The following is a 13,283-nucleotide window of genomic DNA, read 5'->3' on the forward strand; positions in this document are numbered from 1 at the left end:
AAAACAGCCAATTGGAGGCGGCTTACTTAGAGATGGAGCCGAATAGGCGCTTGCGATACTTCAGGTCTGAAATACCACAGCCCGTCACGGAGCACCGCTTTCCCAAGCGCGTGGAGAAGCTTGTTTTCTCAGTGTTGTCATCGAATGCCCTCATGAAGTTGTCCGAGGTTCAAATCACAACACCGATTCTTTACGAGCACTACCCCTCCCCAGCAACCAACGGGGTGCTGGACAAAAGGCTTGGTCTATCGGACAAAGTTGGAAAGTGCGCGACTTGCGGCAAGGACACGAAAATGTGCATAGGACACTTTGGAACAATTTCCCTGGCCCTTCCTGTCTTCCATCCTGGCCTAATCAACGATGCAAGAACTATGCTCTCTATTGTCTGTCCGTTTTGCAGCCGCGTAAAGATCTCTGAAGCCGACAGACTCAAGTACAAGGTTCTAAACCACAAGTTTTCTCTTGCCATTGTCAAAGAAGCCCAGGAGCAGGCGAAGAAGCAGGTGAACTGCCCGTTCTGCCATGCCCCAAGCACAATTTGCAAGAAATCACAGGGATTCCGGGTTCTAAGAGAGATGCATTACGAAGAGCGTGCTACTAAGATTCTTGCAGACGTCATCAAGCACCAGAAGGATATTGAAAAGATCCAAGAGCTTGACCAGCGGCTTCGGAATCACGTTGTGGATCCAATACAAGCACTTCACATCCTCCAGAAGGTTCCCGAGTGCGACTATCCCTACCTAGGAATACCCTGGCAGTCAAGAAACGTGTATGCGTCCCAGCAAACCCCTGATTCTATTGCCAGCAATGACGCTAGCCAGTTATTTTCCAGAGGCTCGTCCAAGCTACTCGCAAGAACGGCGAGTCGCTTTATTGCACAGCATCAGGGGATAAGCGATCGTGCCACACGTTTAACATCTCATGCCTTCCTGACCAGGCCTCAAGACGTTATTTTGACTCATATCCCTGTGCCTCCGTCTTGCCTCCGCCCCTCTGTACAATCAGGGTCTGGTGCTGGAACAACAGAAGACAACCTCACTTCCCACCTTGTTCGCATTTTAACCATTAACGACAAACTGAAGGAAGCGATGGTCTCCGGGGCCGTAGCAACCTCAAAAGTGTATGCAAAATGGGATCAGCTTAATATGGACGTTTCTCTACTATATATAGGGAAAATCCCAGGCGGCGTGCAGCCTGTGAAGAATAAGACGGATTCTGGCACCAAAGAGGGAACGGGGATTATTGATAGGCTGAAGGGAAAAGCAGGAAGATTTAGGTCTAACCTCAGCGGAAAACGGGTCAACTTCAGTGGGAGGACTGTCATTTCTCCAAACCCATACCTTTCTATGCAGCAGGTGGCAATTCCCCGCCTCATCGCCCAAAACCTTACCTTTCCAGAGATAGTAACGTCTCGGAATATTCGCTTTTTACGTGAGCTTATTCTTAATGGGAAGACCTATCCGGGAGCCAATGAAGTTCTTCTATTGAACGACACCATTAGATACAATCCAGCACTCAAGCGGCTCGGAATTGACGTGAAGCAAAGCCGAGATATGGAGGCAAAGGCTATGGAACTGGTTTCGCGCTGTGTTGACACGTTTAATCTCAATTCGCTTTGTGCAGACCTCCCAGAGCTCCAGGCTGCCATTCAGCACCTTGTTAGCGAGTCCAGTAACGCAATAAATAGTGAGCTCAAGGCAGAAGATCTGCCACAGAACCAGCCGCTTTTTGCCAAGGAGGTGTATGATCCAGCACAGAAAGGTGAATCAAACAATATAGACAACAACGTTTGTGAGATAGATGAGCTGAAGCTTGAAGACACAGCTGATTATCAGGTAGGTGAGTCAGCTGGCCAAGCTTCAACTGTTGCAGTCGAGCAGCCACCGGAGTCAAGGACCGTTCTAAAATTGAACTCAATCGCATCGTTGCAGCTTACCAACGCGTCGTCACAGCACCTATCGACCTTCAAATTAAACACTGTTTCTCTGCTCCAAAAAGATCGCCGTGGGCGCCAGGCTATTGCCAATAGTCTCAGGCCCAACGACATAGTTTATCGGCATTTGCTTCCCAACGATACTTTACTCTTTAACCGTCAGCCGTCCCTTCACAGAATGTCAATCATGCAATTTAATGCAGTTATACACGAAAACCGTACTTTTTCTTTCAATCCAGTTGTCTGCTCTCCATTTAATGCAGATTTCGACGGGGACGAGATGAATATCTTTTACATGCAAGGCCAGGAGGCGCGTGCTGAAGCGGGGATCCTCATGGGCTCTCACGAAAACATTATTTCGCCACGACATGGAGAATGCATGATTGGGCTCACGCAGGATTTTCTAACAGGAATCTACCTTCTCAGCGGCAAGGGCATCTTCATGACACGCCAAGAGTACTGCCAGCATGTGTCCTATGGCTGTGATGGCTTTGGGGATGCCACATATGGTGTTAGTTTGTACAACTATGGTCGCGAGTTCATTAAAAGCATTCATGACAGGAGAGGTACAGAGGAAGACACCGTTGGGTTTGTTAAGGTCCCCTGTCTTTCACAGCCATGCATAGTGTACCCTCGACAGCTCTATAGCGGAAAGCAGGTGCTCTCTGTTCTCATGAAGGGAAACGATTTTGACTCTGTGAACATCAATCTAGAGCACGGTGACAAGACATACAAGAAAGACAGTGACAGGCGTGCACTCTCCGTCAACGATGACTATATCATCATCCAGAATTCAGAGCACCTCGTAGGGCGTCTCACCAAAACGTTCTTGGCATCGTCCAAGAATTGCATATTCTATTTTTTGGTACAGAACTATGGTCCTGTTTCAGCAGCTCGCATCATGCTCCGCTTCGCCAAGGTGGCTGCTAGATTTCTTATGAACTATGGCTTCACCATAGGCATAGATGATGTAATGCCATCCCAGCGAGTGCTGGGTAAGAAGGAGGTAATAGTTCAGGAAGGTTATGAGAAGGCGCAGGAAAAGATCCGTGACTACGAAAGCGGAAAGCTAGAGGCTATACCTGGGTCTACTGTGCAAGAGACGCTTGAAGCAACACTTAATCAGATCCTGTCCAACGTCCGCGAGTCCTGCGCCCAAATAGCTCTCAAGGAGCTTCACTTCACCAATAAGCCTCTCATCATGTCACTCTGTGGGAGCAAGGGAAGCCCCATCAACATCGCCCAGATGATTATTATTCTTGGACAACAATCCTTTGGAGGATCTAGGGCGCCTGATGACTTCTACACTCGCTCAACTCCATATTTCTATCATTATTCAAAAGAGCCGAACGCAAAAGGGTTTATCCTGAACAGCTTTTATACTGGCTTGCTTCCATTTGAATTCTTAGCGCACGCACGAGCAGGCCGAGATGGGGTCATTGACTCTGCCTGCAAAACAGCAGATACAGGGTATTTGCAGCGACGGCTTGTTAAGTGTCTAGAGGATCTTAGTGTGTCATATGATTTTACCGTGCGCAACAGCAAGAAGAGCGTGGTGCAATTCCGGTTTGGACACGATGGGTTTGATCCAATAAAGCTCGAAGTTGGGACTGGGCAGTGCTTCGATCTAGACACTTTGCTCAGACATATAATCTTGCTTAACAGATCACAAGATCTGGCCGAGGGGGCCTTCCCTGTTCTTCTGGATCGGTACAAGGCAGAGGCAGAGCTAGACGTCCTCCTGAACAAAGACTTTTACGGCCAGGAGGCTTGTTTGATTGAAAGAAGCAATGTCACTAGCTATTTCCAGCAGAGCATATTGCCAAAATTAACTACGAACACACACATCGCCACTACTGTGGCCCCAGCACTTGCAGCATCATTCCTCCAAACAACCCTTACCAAAAAGGACATAGATGATTTTCTAAGGCAGGTTCGGCGAAAGTACATTCGCCTGAATCTGGAACCGGGATCTCCATGCGGTGCGGTGGCCGCCCAGTCAGTCGGGGAGCCCTCCACTCAGATGACACTGAAGTCATTTCACCACGCAGGCTTAGCTTCCATGAACATAACGCAAGGGGTCCCACGGCTGAAAGAAATTGTCGATGGTGTGGTAAAGATATCCACACCAATCACAACCGTGGAGCTCCATGTAGATGTAGATAAGGAGGAACTGGCAGCAACGGTGACAGAAAAATATCTTGAAAAAGCGCGCATGATGAAGAACATCATCGAATGCACGTACCTTGGCCAGATATCTGCATCCATTATCGAGTGCTACAGCCAATCAGTTTGCCACATTGAAGTCAATTTGGATATGAAAATAATCGCAGACATGGGGCTTGCTGGGATCATAACGGTAGAGACGGTGGTAGCGTCCATCTTACACAACGATAAGGCGAAAAAGCTAGTAGGACAGGACCAATCTTCTGGATCGGTAAGCATACACAGTGCCACAAGGTTCTCTGTCCGCCCCTTGACGCAGTCCAGAGACGACTTGCTCTTCGACATTCAGAGCTTGAAGTTACTCCTTCCAATGATACCCGTTTCTGGCATATCTACTTGTAGTCGCGCGGTGATCAATGAGTATAAAGAGTTCTGCCAAGGCGCCACAAGCAGTGCACCGCTAACTAAGTACAATCTCCTTGTGGAGGGTATTGGGTTACAAAACATCCTAAATGTCAGTGGAATTGACTTTACACGCACTCTGTCCAATAATATCGTAGAGGTAGCAAATACTCTTGGGATAGAGGCTGCAGTGGCCACAATATCCAACGAGATAAAGGCCTGTATGGATAGCCATGGTATGGCCGTAGATATGCGACATATCCGCCTTCTTGCAGACATTATGTGCTTCAGGGGCCGAGTGCTAGGCTTTACAAGGTTTGGCTTGACAAAGATGAAGGCCGATTCCGTAATCATGCTTGCAAGCTTCGAAAAGACTGGTGAGCACCTGTTTAATGCTGCACTAGGGAATAAGGTTGACGAAGCAAACGGTGTTACAGAGTCTATCATACTAGGGAAACCGATGAGTATGGGAACAGGATCATTCTCGCTATTGCAGGCACCGTACTTTGATGAAAAAACGGGCAAGACGATTGAGTACCAGCCTAAGCAGACAACCCGCTTTCTAGGGGAGGTCCTAAATAAACAGTACGATGAAGAGGTGGACGCTATAGTTAACGCGTTTTGGTACGACGAAAAGCTTTATCTAACGGGTGCGGAGGCTAAGGCAAAGCTTCTTCGTGGAAGGCGGCATGCAAATAAGCGCTCCTGGTCGCGGGGAAAAGAAAGACACGCTAGTTTGAAGCCAAAGAATCGATAATATTGCGTTTCTGTTCATCACTTAAGCTACACGTGCACAGAATCTTTTCTGCGTGAGCAACTGTAACTCTCTCGTATGGAAGAAGCCTTGTGATCACGTCTATGTGCCCCTTCTTGAGGGCGAGCTCTATGGCAAGTTCACCGCTCTTTGATCGCATCCCTGCTTCCCTGGTCGCCAAAGCTGCCACACACTCCGGCTTGTTGTGTATAGCAGCCAGAATGAGAGCTGTATAGCCAGACTTATTAGCCATTCCTCCCTCTTCCTCCAGTAAGCAGTGGACAACGTGTGGATGGCCGCCCATGGCTGCTGCCATGAGTGCTGTTTTAAAGCTGTGTGTGTCACGATAGCGAGCCTCGTACGGCAGGAGAATCTGAACAACCTCCTTATATCCATGGTATGCCGCAATCATCATTGCAGTGGCATTTTCAAAGCTAAGTCCATAGAAAACCCTGCTCTGCATGCGCATTCCGGCCTCATACTTGGCCAAATAGCGAACGCTTTCTACATTATTACAGCGAGCCGCAAGCATTAACGCAGACATGGATTGGCAGTTGAGCCTTCCCAAGAATCTATGGAAGAGCCCTAGGCTCTTATATTTGTTATGATAAGCTAGCTCATGGAGAGGAGTGTTGCCGCTATCATCTGAAATTGTCTCTAGGGGCACCAGTATCCTGTAAGCGTCTTGGTTGTTAAACTTGATGGCATAGTTAATAGCAGCGAGCCCATCGAGGTCGCGAAGGCCGGATTCTATGGACACTAGCAACTGCACCGCCTGCGAGTCCCCTACTATAACTGCCATCATCAATGCAGTAAGGTTTCTGTGGGTCAATCGCAAGTGGTGACTGTCGACCAAGTTTTGCAGTAGGTCACGGCGTTCAGGACTATGAAAGTAGGCAGAGTCATAGTCATATCTCATGATATGCATCATAAGCTCTGTGTACCCTGCAAAGCTTAGAGCCAGGCGTTCTAGAGGTAGCAATGCTCTGACTAGCTCCAACCTACCTGATAAAAGAGCATGCTCAGTGGCACAGCACCCATGCATATCAACATGCCCCGCCTCACACGCTGCTAGCGCGTAGCAAGAACAATAGTTTCCGTTGGTCACTGCTTCCATCAGGGCTGTAGTACCGCGATCGGTCTTAACTCCAGCATCGAAAAGTCTGCGAAGGAGCACGTTACAAACATCATCATTTGTAGCAGCTTCTATTAACTGTGTCTTGTGCTTCTGCGGAAAGTCGCTCATATGCAGATGCAGACAGAGTCGCTTATACCGCTCTTCCACAGTCCTTGCTGCTTTAAGCTCAAGCAGACCAGTTCTTTCAGCGGAGCTGTGCTCCATTGCTAGACATATCTCCTGCACAACAACTTTCGGGAGCTTGGTGAAGGAAACAAGGGCTAAGTAGTTATCTCGTCGGTCCGATGAGTAAACCTCCGGATACGGACCAGAAAGAGCTACGCTGAAAACTGTTGCAGCTACAATCCAGGGCACGGTGTCTGGACAGAAAAAATCTCTAGAGGATACATCGAGAGGTGCATTATCTGCCTCAATTCCCAACTCGGTCAGCATTTGGAGAGTCGCCAAAGAGGCAGAGCAGTCACCTGGGCCTGTCCAATTCCTAAAGCACAATCGGAAGACGATTCTCCCTATCCTGGTAACATACATTTTAGAAAGACAAAAGAGCCTGGTAAACACGTCATGCTGCCATTCTTCGGGGACGCTTTCTACCAGATAATTAGCGAGAATGACGAGTTGACAAAACAAGTCTTCGACAAACGCGGAGTCCGGAGGCTCACAGATGTTAATGCACGTTTTACAATACTCCGCGAGAGACTGCTCCCCGCCCCACATGCACGAAACAACAATACAGCTACTCCCAGCCTCGTCATCTAGCACGTCTTGAATCGGCACCAGGTGGCAGCATCGTAGCCTACCAAGGCATGAGATAGCCTCCATGAATGCATCCAGTGATGTGTCTGTCATGTGATGATAAGAGCTTATCTCCCCCCACATAGGCGCACCTGTCACCCGAGAGAGGAGGACGCACGATCCTTCTTCCGGGCCACTCAAAATAAGCACATAGCTCTCCAAAGGAGAGACTCTTTTGATCGTCTCCCCCCTTGCTTCTGCAGTGCGACTTACGGCAGGCTCCAGTGCTGAGGGATGAAGAGACTACAATCAACACCCAGTGGCAAAAATAAACGATATTAATTTCACTTTTGTAACTCAAAAAGACACCCTCTCGAACTAGCAATGCCTGAGCCAATAAATGCGCGTGTGATCGAAGTCCTGGGAAGGACGAGCTCCCGCGGAGGAATAACACAGGTGAAGGTTGAATTCATGACAGGGGAGAAGCGCCAGATCATCCGTAACGTTATAGGGCCGGTTAGGAAGGATGACATCCTTGTGTTGATGGAGTCGGAGCGTGAAGCGCGCCGCCTCAGGTAAATGGCTGGGCATGCAGAGATCAAAGTTAAAGTAAACTGAGCCCAGCCGACTACTGTCGCAGGCTAGAAATTCCAAGAGTGTGAGCGACCCGGTCTGTCTTTTCGGAGGTCGTGGTGGGGATGGCCTGGGGGCGCGTAGAGGACAGAATGAGTGACTTTCCTTGGGATTCTACAGAGAGAATTGCCCGACTTCTCCGTCCAAAGGCACCCCTTATCACTGATATCATGCGGGTGAACATCCCACCTCTCTCCTTTCTTTGCTCCGACGATTCTGCACTCGCCTTTCCGGCCTCAAGCCTTGCCATCTCGACCGATCGAAACTTTGCTAAGTCCTGAAGTGTTCCGTGGACAGCATCCTCTGCGGTTAATTGCTCTGGGTTTGCTCCCAAAAGGATAAGGGTTGCAAGGTCCGAGTTGGGGACTATTGCGTTCGCTGCATTCCTTATGTCTTCCAAGAAGCGATTGGACGCGTAGTAGATGTCTATTTCATTCATTGTCTGCAGGATGAGCTCATTGATATCTTCTATGGTGGTCCCAGAGTTGTGGGCGATAGTGGCCATGAGCTTCATCTTCTCCTGAGCATTCATCTTCTCAACAAGGGAGTATGTAAGCATGTCCTCCAGAGAGATAGAGGACTCCGAGCCAAATGAGCCTGAGCTGCGTGTGGAGCGCCCACCAAGAGACACTAGAGATCTAGTCCGTATGCTAGGATCTTGCTGAGCTGGCTTTTGAAGTGGTGGCTCACCGTCACTCTCCGAGGTTCCTCCAGACCTATATGTCATGTGGCTCAGGTCTACCTTTCTATCAAAAAGAAGCTTGCGCAGACGCTCTTCAATGCTGACCGGGGGATTGATGCATGAATCATTGATAGAATCTGCAGACAGGTTAGCCGTTAAAACCATTGCAGGTGCAGCTGCCACAAATTCGTTGCCGGAACCATCCACGTTATCTTCCTGATTGTAATTATGTATAGGCCCCAGAGCGCTTCCTGAGCGCGTAAGATTGGACAGGAGCAGAACGCCGTCCTTCGGCTGTGAGAAGACTGGCACTGACTTGGTTGAACGACGAGAGAATGGCTGCGTCCCTTTTAAGGACATGATCAAGGAGTCAGTAATCGATCGCCCTGCTGGCATAACAGGCGACTTCAAGTGCATAATCTTCTCTCTCTCCGACCTAGCCCCAGAGAATTTTTCTGGGCTGACAAGAGTGGTTCCGACAAAGGAGTGAGGCTCCAGAATAGGTATCTTCGATGTGATATCTTCAAATGTATCCAGTTCGTTGACAAACTCCTCTGGTAGCCGTTTCAGTTCTCTTCTATCCACTGCAATCTTCCTTCCCCCAGATGCAGTCAAGGGTCTGTCTATGGCTGTATTGATGCTGTGGTTCACATCGCTGAGCGTAAGTGGATGATCTATTGCTGTTTGCAGAGTGGCACCAGTTGGAAGATAGACAGTGTTGTTCTGTTGGCTTGCCATCAGCTGAGAGCTCAGGATGGCCCTGCTTCCTGCCACCATAGAGTGTCCCATAAAGCGGCTAGTTGCTAGTGAGCTGAAAACGGAGCTGTGAGAGCGCGAAGCTAGTTCGTGCTGGTGTTGCGTATCATTGAGCTGCAACATCAGGTTTTGTATGGCTTCCGATTGCATGTTTGCTATGTCGTGCATATTACTTAGAAGAGTCTTGACCCGTGAATCAAGAAAGTATATCTTGCTCAGCAGATCCCAGTCTAAATACTTGGAAGGAACAAGGTCCCGTAAGATGTTGGAAAGATCGGCTACCTCTGCATGCCTCTCAAAGCTTTCACCCTTGGAAAACACTGATGTGCGAAGAAAGTATGATTGTATGGAGCTGGTCCAGACCAGAACCTTAGAAAGCTGCTCTTCTAGCATATCCTGCAGTTCTGTTAGACGTTGAGACGGTCTAAATCCAACTGTGAACTGGCTTGCCTCATCTATTACTTCTCGTAGAAGCTTCAGGTCGAACTTGCTATTAAAACTTTTGTCTACTATGTCAGTGGCTACCTGCTTTTGAAATTCTTGATACAATGATAATAGTAGCCTGGCAATCAGGCCAATCTGGTAGAATTTAAACTCCTCGCTATTCATCTCACAACGCCGTCCATTTGACTCTTCATCGTCGACGTTTTCTGGCATGGTTCCATAGAGCTCCCCAGAAGGAGCCGCGCTCTTCAGTAGCTCATCTATAAAGGCCTTGTCAGGACTTGGCAGAATACACACCTCCAACATCTTGCATATCGTGGAGTGGTTGTTGGCAACATCAACCTCAAATGTGTAGAGAATAGAAGACACTGGTTCTGCTTGATGTTCGCTATGCTTGAGAGGATGAGACGTGAGATAGTACCCTGGCAGATGACCATCTCGTGAGGTAATGTAGTAACACCAGAGCTCGAGTATTAGAAAAGCGGCGTAGAAATTGATGCAGTACTTAAAAAGCCGTTCGAGAATGTGCAGCTCAACTTCAAGGTAGAACTCTCTGGGCCGTCCAGAAGACCGAATGTGGTTGTTGATGATTTTATCCAGGACTTTGCACTCAATATCTGTTGGCTCTTTAGAAACGAAGCCATTAATCTTTAAATTCTTAATCTCAAGTGGCGAAATATCTGAATTATCGAGTAGAAATGGGGTAGATTGCTTGGTACCGTCAGTAGCATTTATAATAGAACTGGCAAGATAATATTGGTTATTATTGTAGTCTGAGCCCAAATCCAGCGCTATCCTATGTGTTGTATTACTAAGTGCTTCCGCAGTACATGTGTCTGGATAGGGCTCGCGGACTTGGAGTGAGGGGTCAGGCGGATGATCAAATGGTGTAGTACCTACAGAGCCTATATCTAGCGAGCTCGCACCATCCTTTGGTGCAATTTCGGTGCGTAAGCTCTCCAGCTCCGCCTTGAGCATGTTGTCAAGATGACTCTCTGTGACAGCAACAGTACCAGCCAGATCGGGCGCTAATTTGTTTGCCTCTAGTTCCAGTTGTTCAACACTGCTCTGATCCTGTCCTTGATCTACGTGGTTGATCATCTTTAGTGATACTGTACTAAGATCGACAACAGGGAGTTCAGATGACATAACATCGGAGATGCCCACAAGGGTGCCTACAGCGGTAGGAGCATCCTCCACCCGAGAGTCTATGTTTTCTATGTTAGAAGTAAGCGTTGCAACCACATTGGATGGGTCTTTAGCTGGTAGGTTTGGCATGCAAAAGGATCCGTAATGATGCTTGCAAAATAGGTCCACAGGTCGGAACTGCATCTTAAGACTCAGAGGCACGGCAGCGTCGTTTTCAGATAGCTTGTCTAGTCCAGCAATAACTATGTTGGTTGAATCGGACGAGACAAGGTCCTTGTAAGAAAATGTAAAGACGGTGTCTTCTACTGTGGTTACAATGACCCAGAGAGAGGTAATTGCAATTGCAGCAACGGCCACGCGGGTGGGGGTGACAATCTTATGACGGAGCTTCAACGCCATTTTATTGAATGTCTTGCTATGAACAAGCTCACAGATGTGAACTTCAGCTGACTCAGTGGACCCAATGAATAAGTAATCTGACGACATGCTCATGGCAAGCACATTAGGGATGAATGGTGCGTTATATGCGCCAACAAGCTTCTTTCCATTGTAGAGAAATACATTATTCTGCCTGTAAACTCGATGGTCTGTCTTGACCATATCGTCGCGGAGCCCTGAAATGACTGCGGACGTGAATGACCCTGGAGACGTAGCTGACCCGGATGTGCTGTTGGACCTAACGCAATCTGAAGATTGACTCCCAGGGGGTGCTGCCTTGCGCTTATCTGAAGGATAAGTTTTTTCCGGGCGTGGGGGTTGCGCTGTAGAAGTGGGTGTCTTCCCTCGGACGTGGGGCGGAGCAGTTGTTTCTTCAAGAATGGTAAAATTCAGAGAGGAGATCATCGTACTGTTGGTGCTAGTAGTGCTAGTAGTGCTGAAAGTGCTGTTGGTAGCGTTGGCGCTTGCACTTCGAGCAGAAGCTCCCGTGGAGCACATGGAGAGGAAGTTCATTCCATAAATTACACAGAAGTGATACTGTTTCTGGTTCTTGCTGGACATCTCCTCATCTAGAATACTCCTTGCCAAGGCAGAAGCGATCAAGTTTCGCTCGCCAATCCTAAAGGACGGGTCCTGCTCCAGCAGAAGACCAATAGGATACACAGAGTACAGATAAGAGAACTCATTTTCTATATAGTTTCCTGATTCTTCTGCGTGAACCCGTAATCGTAGTACCTTGTCTTTGTAACAGAGAGTAAAGAGCTCGACTGCTGCCAGCCGTTTGTGAACAAATAGTATGAAAGAGTTCTGCTTAACATTTATCAGCGACTGATCACTGGCCATCTTCATGCTCCGCTGATCGACTAAAATCATATCTGGCTCTCTTATAATTTTATAGTGCACGAGCACGTGCTGAGTCTCACTGTGCGGTTTAAGGTTTGGCGCAATTATTACGCCGCTCTTTGTCCTCCTGCTATACCCGACCATGTAGCCTGCTTGCAAGCAGTGGATGCGCGAAAAGTCCTGAAAGTCTAGCTTGTGGCGCGATAGTTTGGAAAGAATATCATGCTGATCCATCAAAAACGTAACGCCTTCCACTGTTACGCTCTTGGGGTGCCTTGCTGGAGGAGACATCTGTGTGGAGACAGTAGGGATCTTGCTTCCGCTTTTAGTGTCTGACACATTCACCTCAACCGAGAATTGGTTAAGTGGCACCTTGAAGAACCACAGATCGACGCCATCTGTCCCCAGAATATACATGGTCTCAGAAATAATGACTGATGAGTTTAGGCCTAGAAGTTCTACTATCTCTATACTCCCGAGAGAGTACTGATCATTGTGAAGCTCAATGAGAAAGTCCCTGTCGGACAGAGGTGTAAACACGAGAGAGGAAGAAGGAGAAGGCGTGTGAGATGCACGAGCATCGCTTGACACATCTTCCTGAAGACCTAAAGTTGGAGTGACTGCTCTGAGAAATAGCTTATTGGATGAAAAGTATGCCATGAAGGGGAGATGCTTATAAGTAGCACTGCCAGTCACCGGAATCTGCACGAGATATATGCTTTTCTTAATGTCCTTATACATATCTTGGAGAAGAGTTTCCGACCGTCTGCTCAAGATGCCTGCCACAACAGCCATTGAGCCGTCCGGTTTAATAAATGACACCCAAAATCTCCATTTTTTGAATTGTTAATCTGGTATGCCATGAAGTGAAGCTACAGAACATGATGATATAATTTATTCTACCTTGTACTTTATCATCTAGCGCCTTTGGTATCAAAATCTGAGAGCAAAAGCACGCAAGAGTCTAGGCTCTTCTGGGAAGTCAAGTATGGTTGCATACATAAGTGGTGTTGAGCCTCAACTGTCATGCATGGAGAGCTCAATCAGTAGCAGCTATACACATCCTACGTGACCATGGCTCAAAGCGGGCATGAACGCCGTTGCACCAGATAGGTCTTGTATCCCTACTTCACACAAAAGCTGAAGAACATAGTCGGCTCAGCCCGCAGAAGCTGCCATCATCAGCGCAGAGCGACCTCTGAAGCCCAAGCCA

At 48.0% G+C, this 13,283-nt stretch overlaps 4 protein-coding genes across 4 annotated transcripts; 2 read left to right on the top strand and 2 right to left on the bottom strand.

Moving 5' to 3' along the window:
* Positions 1-32: 32 nt before the first annotated feature.
* On the top strand, positions 33-5,258 carry GL50803_0016223 (DNA-directed RNA polymerase subunit A'; the record flags this gene model as incomplete). Its single annotated transcript, XM_001709526.1, has 1 exon — positions 33-5,258. One exon carries the CDS (start codon positions 33-35, stop codon positions 5,256-5,258), a length of 5,226 nt encoding a protein of 1,741 aa, XP_001709578.1.
* On the bottom strand, positions 5,233-7,269 carry GL50803_0013393 (Ankyrin repeat protein 1; the record flags this gene model as incomplete). Its single annotated transcript, XM_001709527.1, has 1 exon — positions 5,233-7,269. The coding sequence occupies one exon, from the start codon at positions 7,267-7,269 to the stop codon at positions 5,233-5,235; it is 2,037 nt and encodes a 678-aa protein (XP_001709579.1).
* A 240-nt stretch (positions 7,270-7,509) lies between these two features.
* On the top strand, positions 7,510-7,704 carry GL50803_003570 (Ribosomal protein S28; the record flags this gene model as incomplete). The annotated part of the gene is made up of 1 exon (XM_001709528.1): positions 7,510-7,704. The coding sequence occupies one exon, from the start codon at positions 7,510-7,512 to the stop codon at positions 7,702-7,704; it is 195 nt and encodes a 64-aa protein (XP_001709580.1).
* A 49-nt stretch (positions 7,705-7,753) lies between these two features.
* GL50803_0016222 (uncharacterized protein) lies at positions 7,754-12,865 on the bottom strand (the record flags this gene model as incomplete). Its single annotated transcript, XM_001709529.1, has 1 exon — positions 7,754-12,865. One exon carries the CDS (start codon positions 12,863-12,865, stop codon positions 7,754-7,756), a length of 5,112 nt encoding a protein of 1,703 aa, XP_001709581.1.
* Between the last annotated feature and the right edge of the window lie 418 nt (positions 12,866-13,283).

This window comes from Giardia intestinalis, chromosome 4 (assembly GCF_000002435.2).
Source record: "Giardia intestinalis strain WB C6 chromosome 4, whole genome shotgun sequence".
NCBI lineage: Eukaryota > Fornicata > Diplomonadida > Hexamitidae > Giardia > Giardia duodenalis.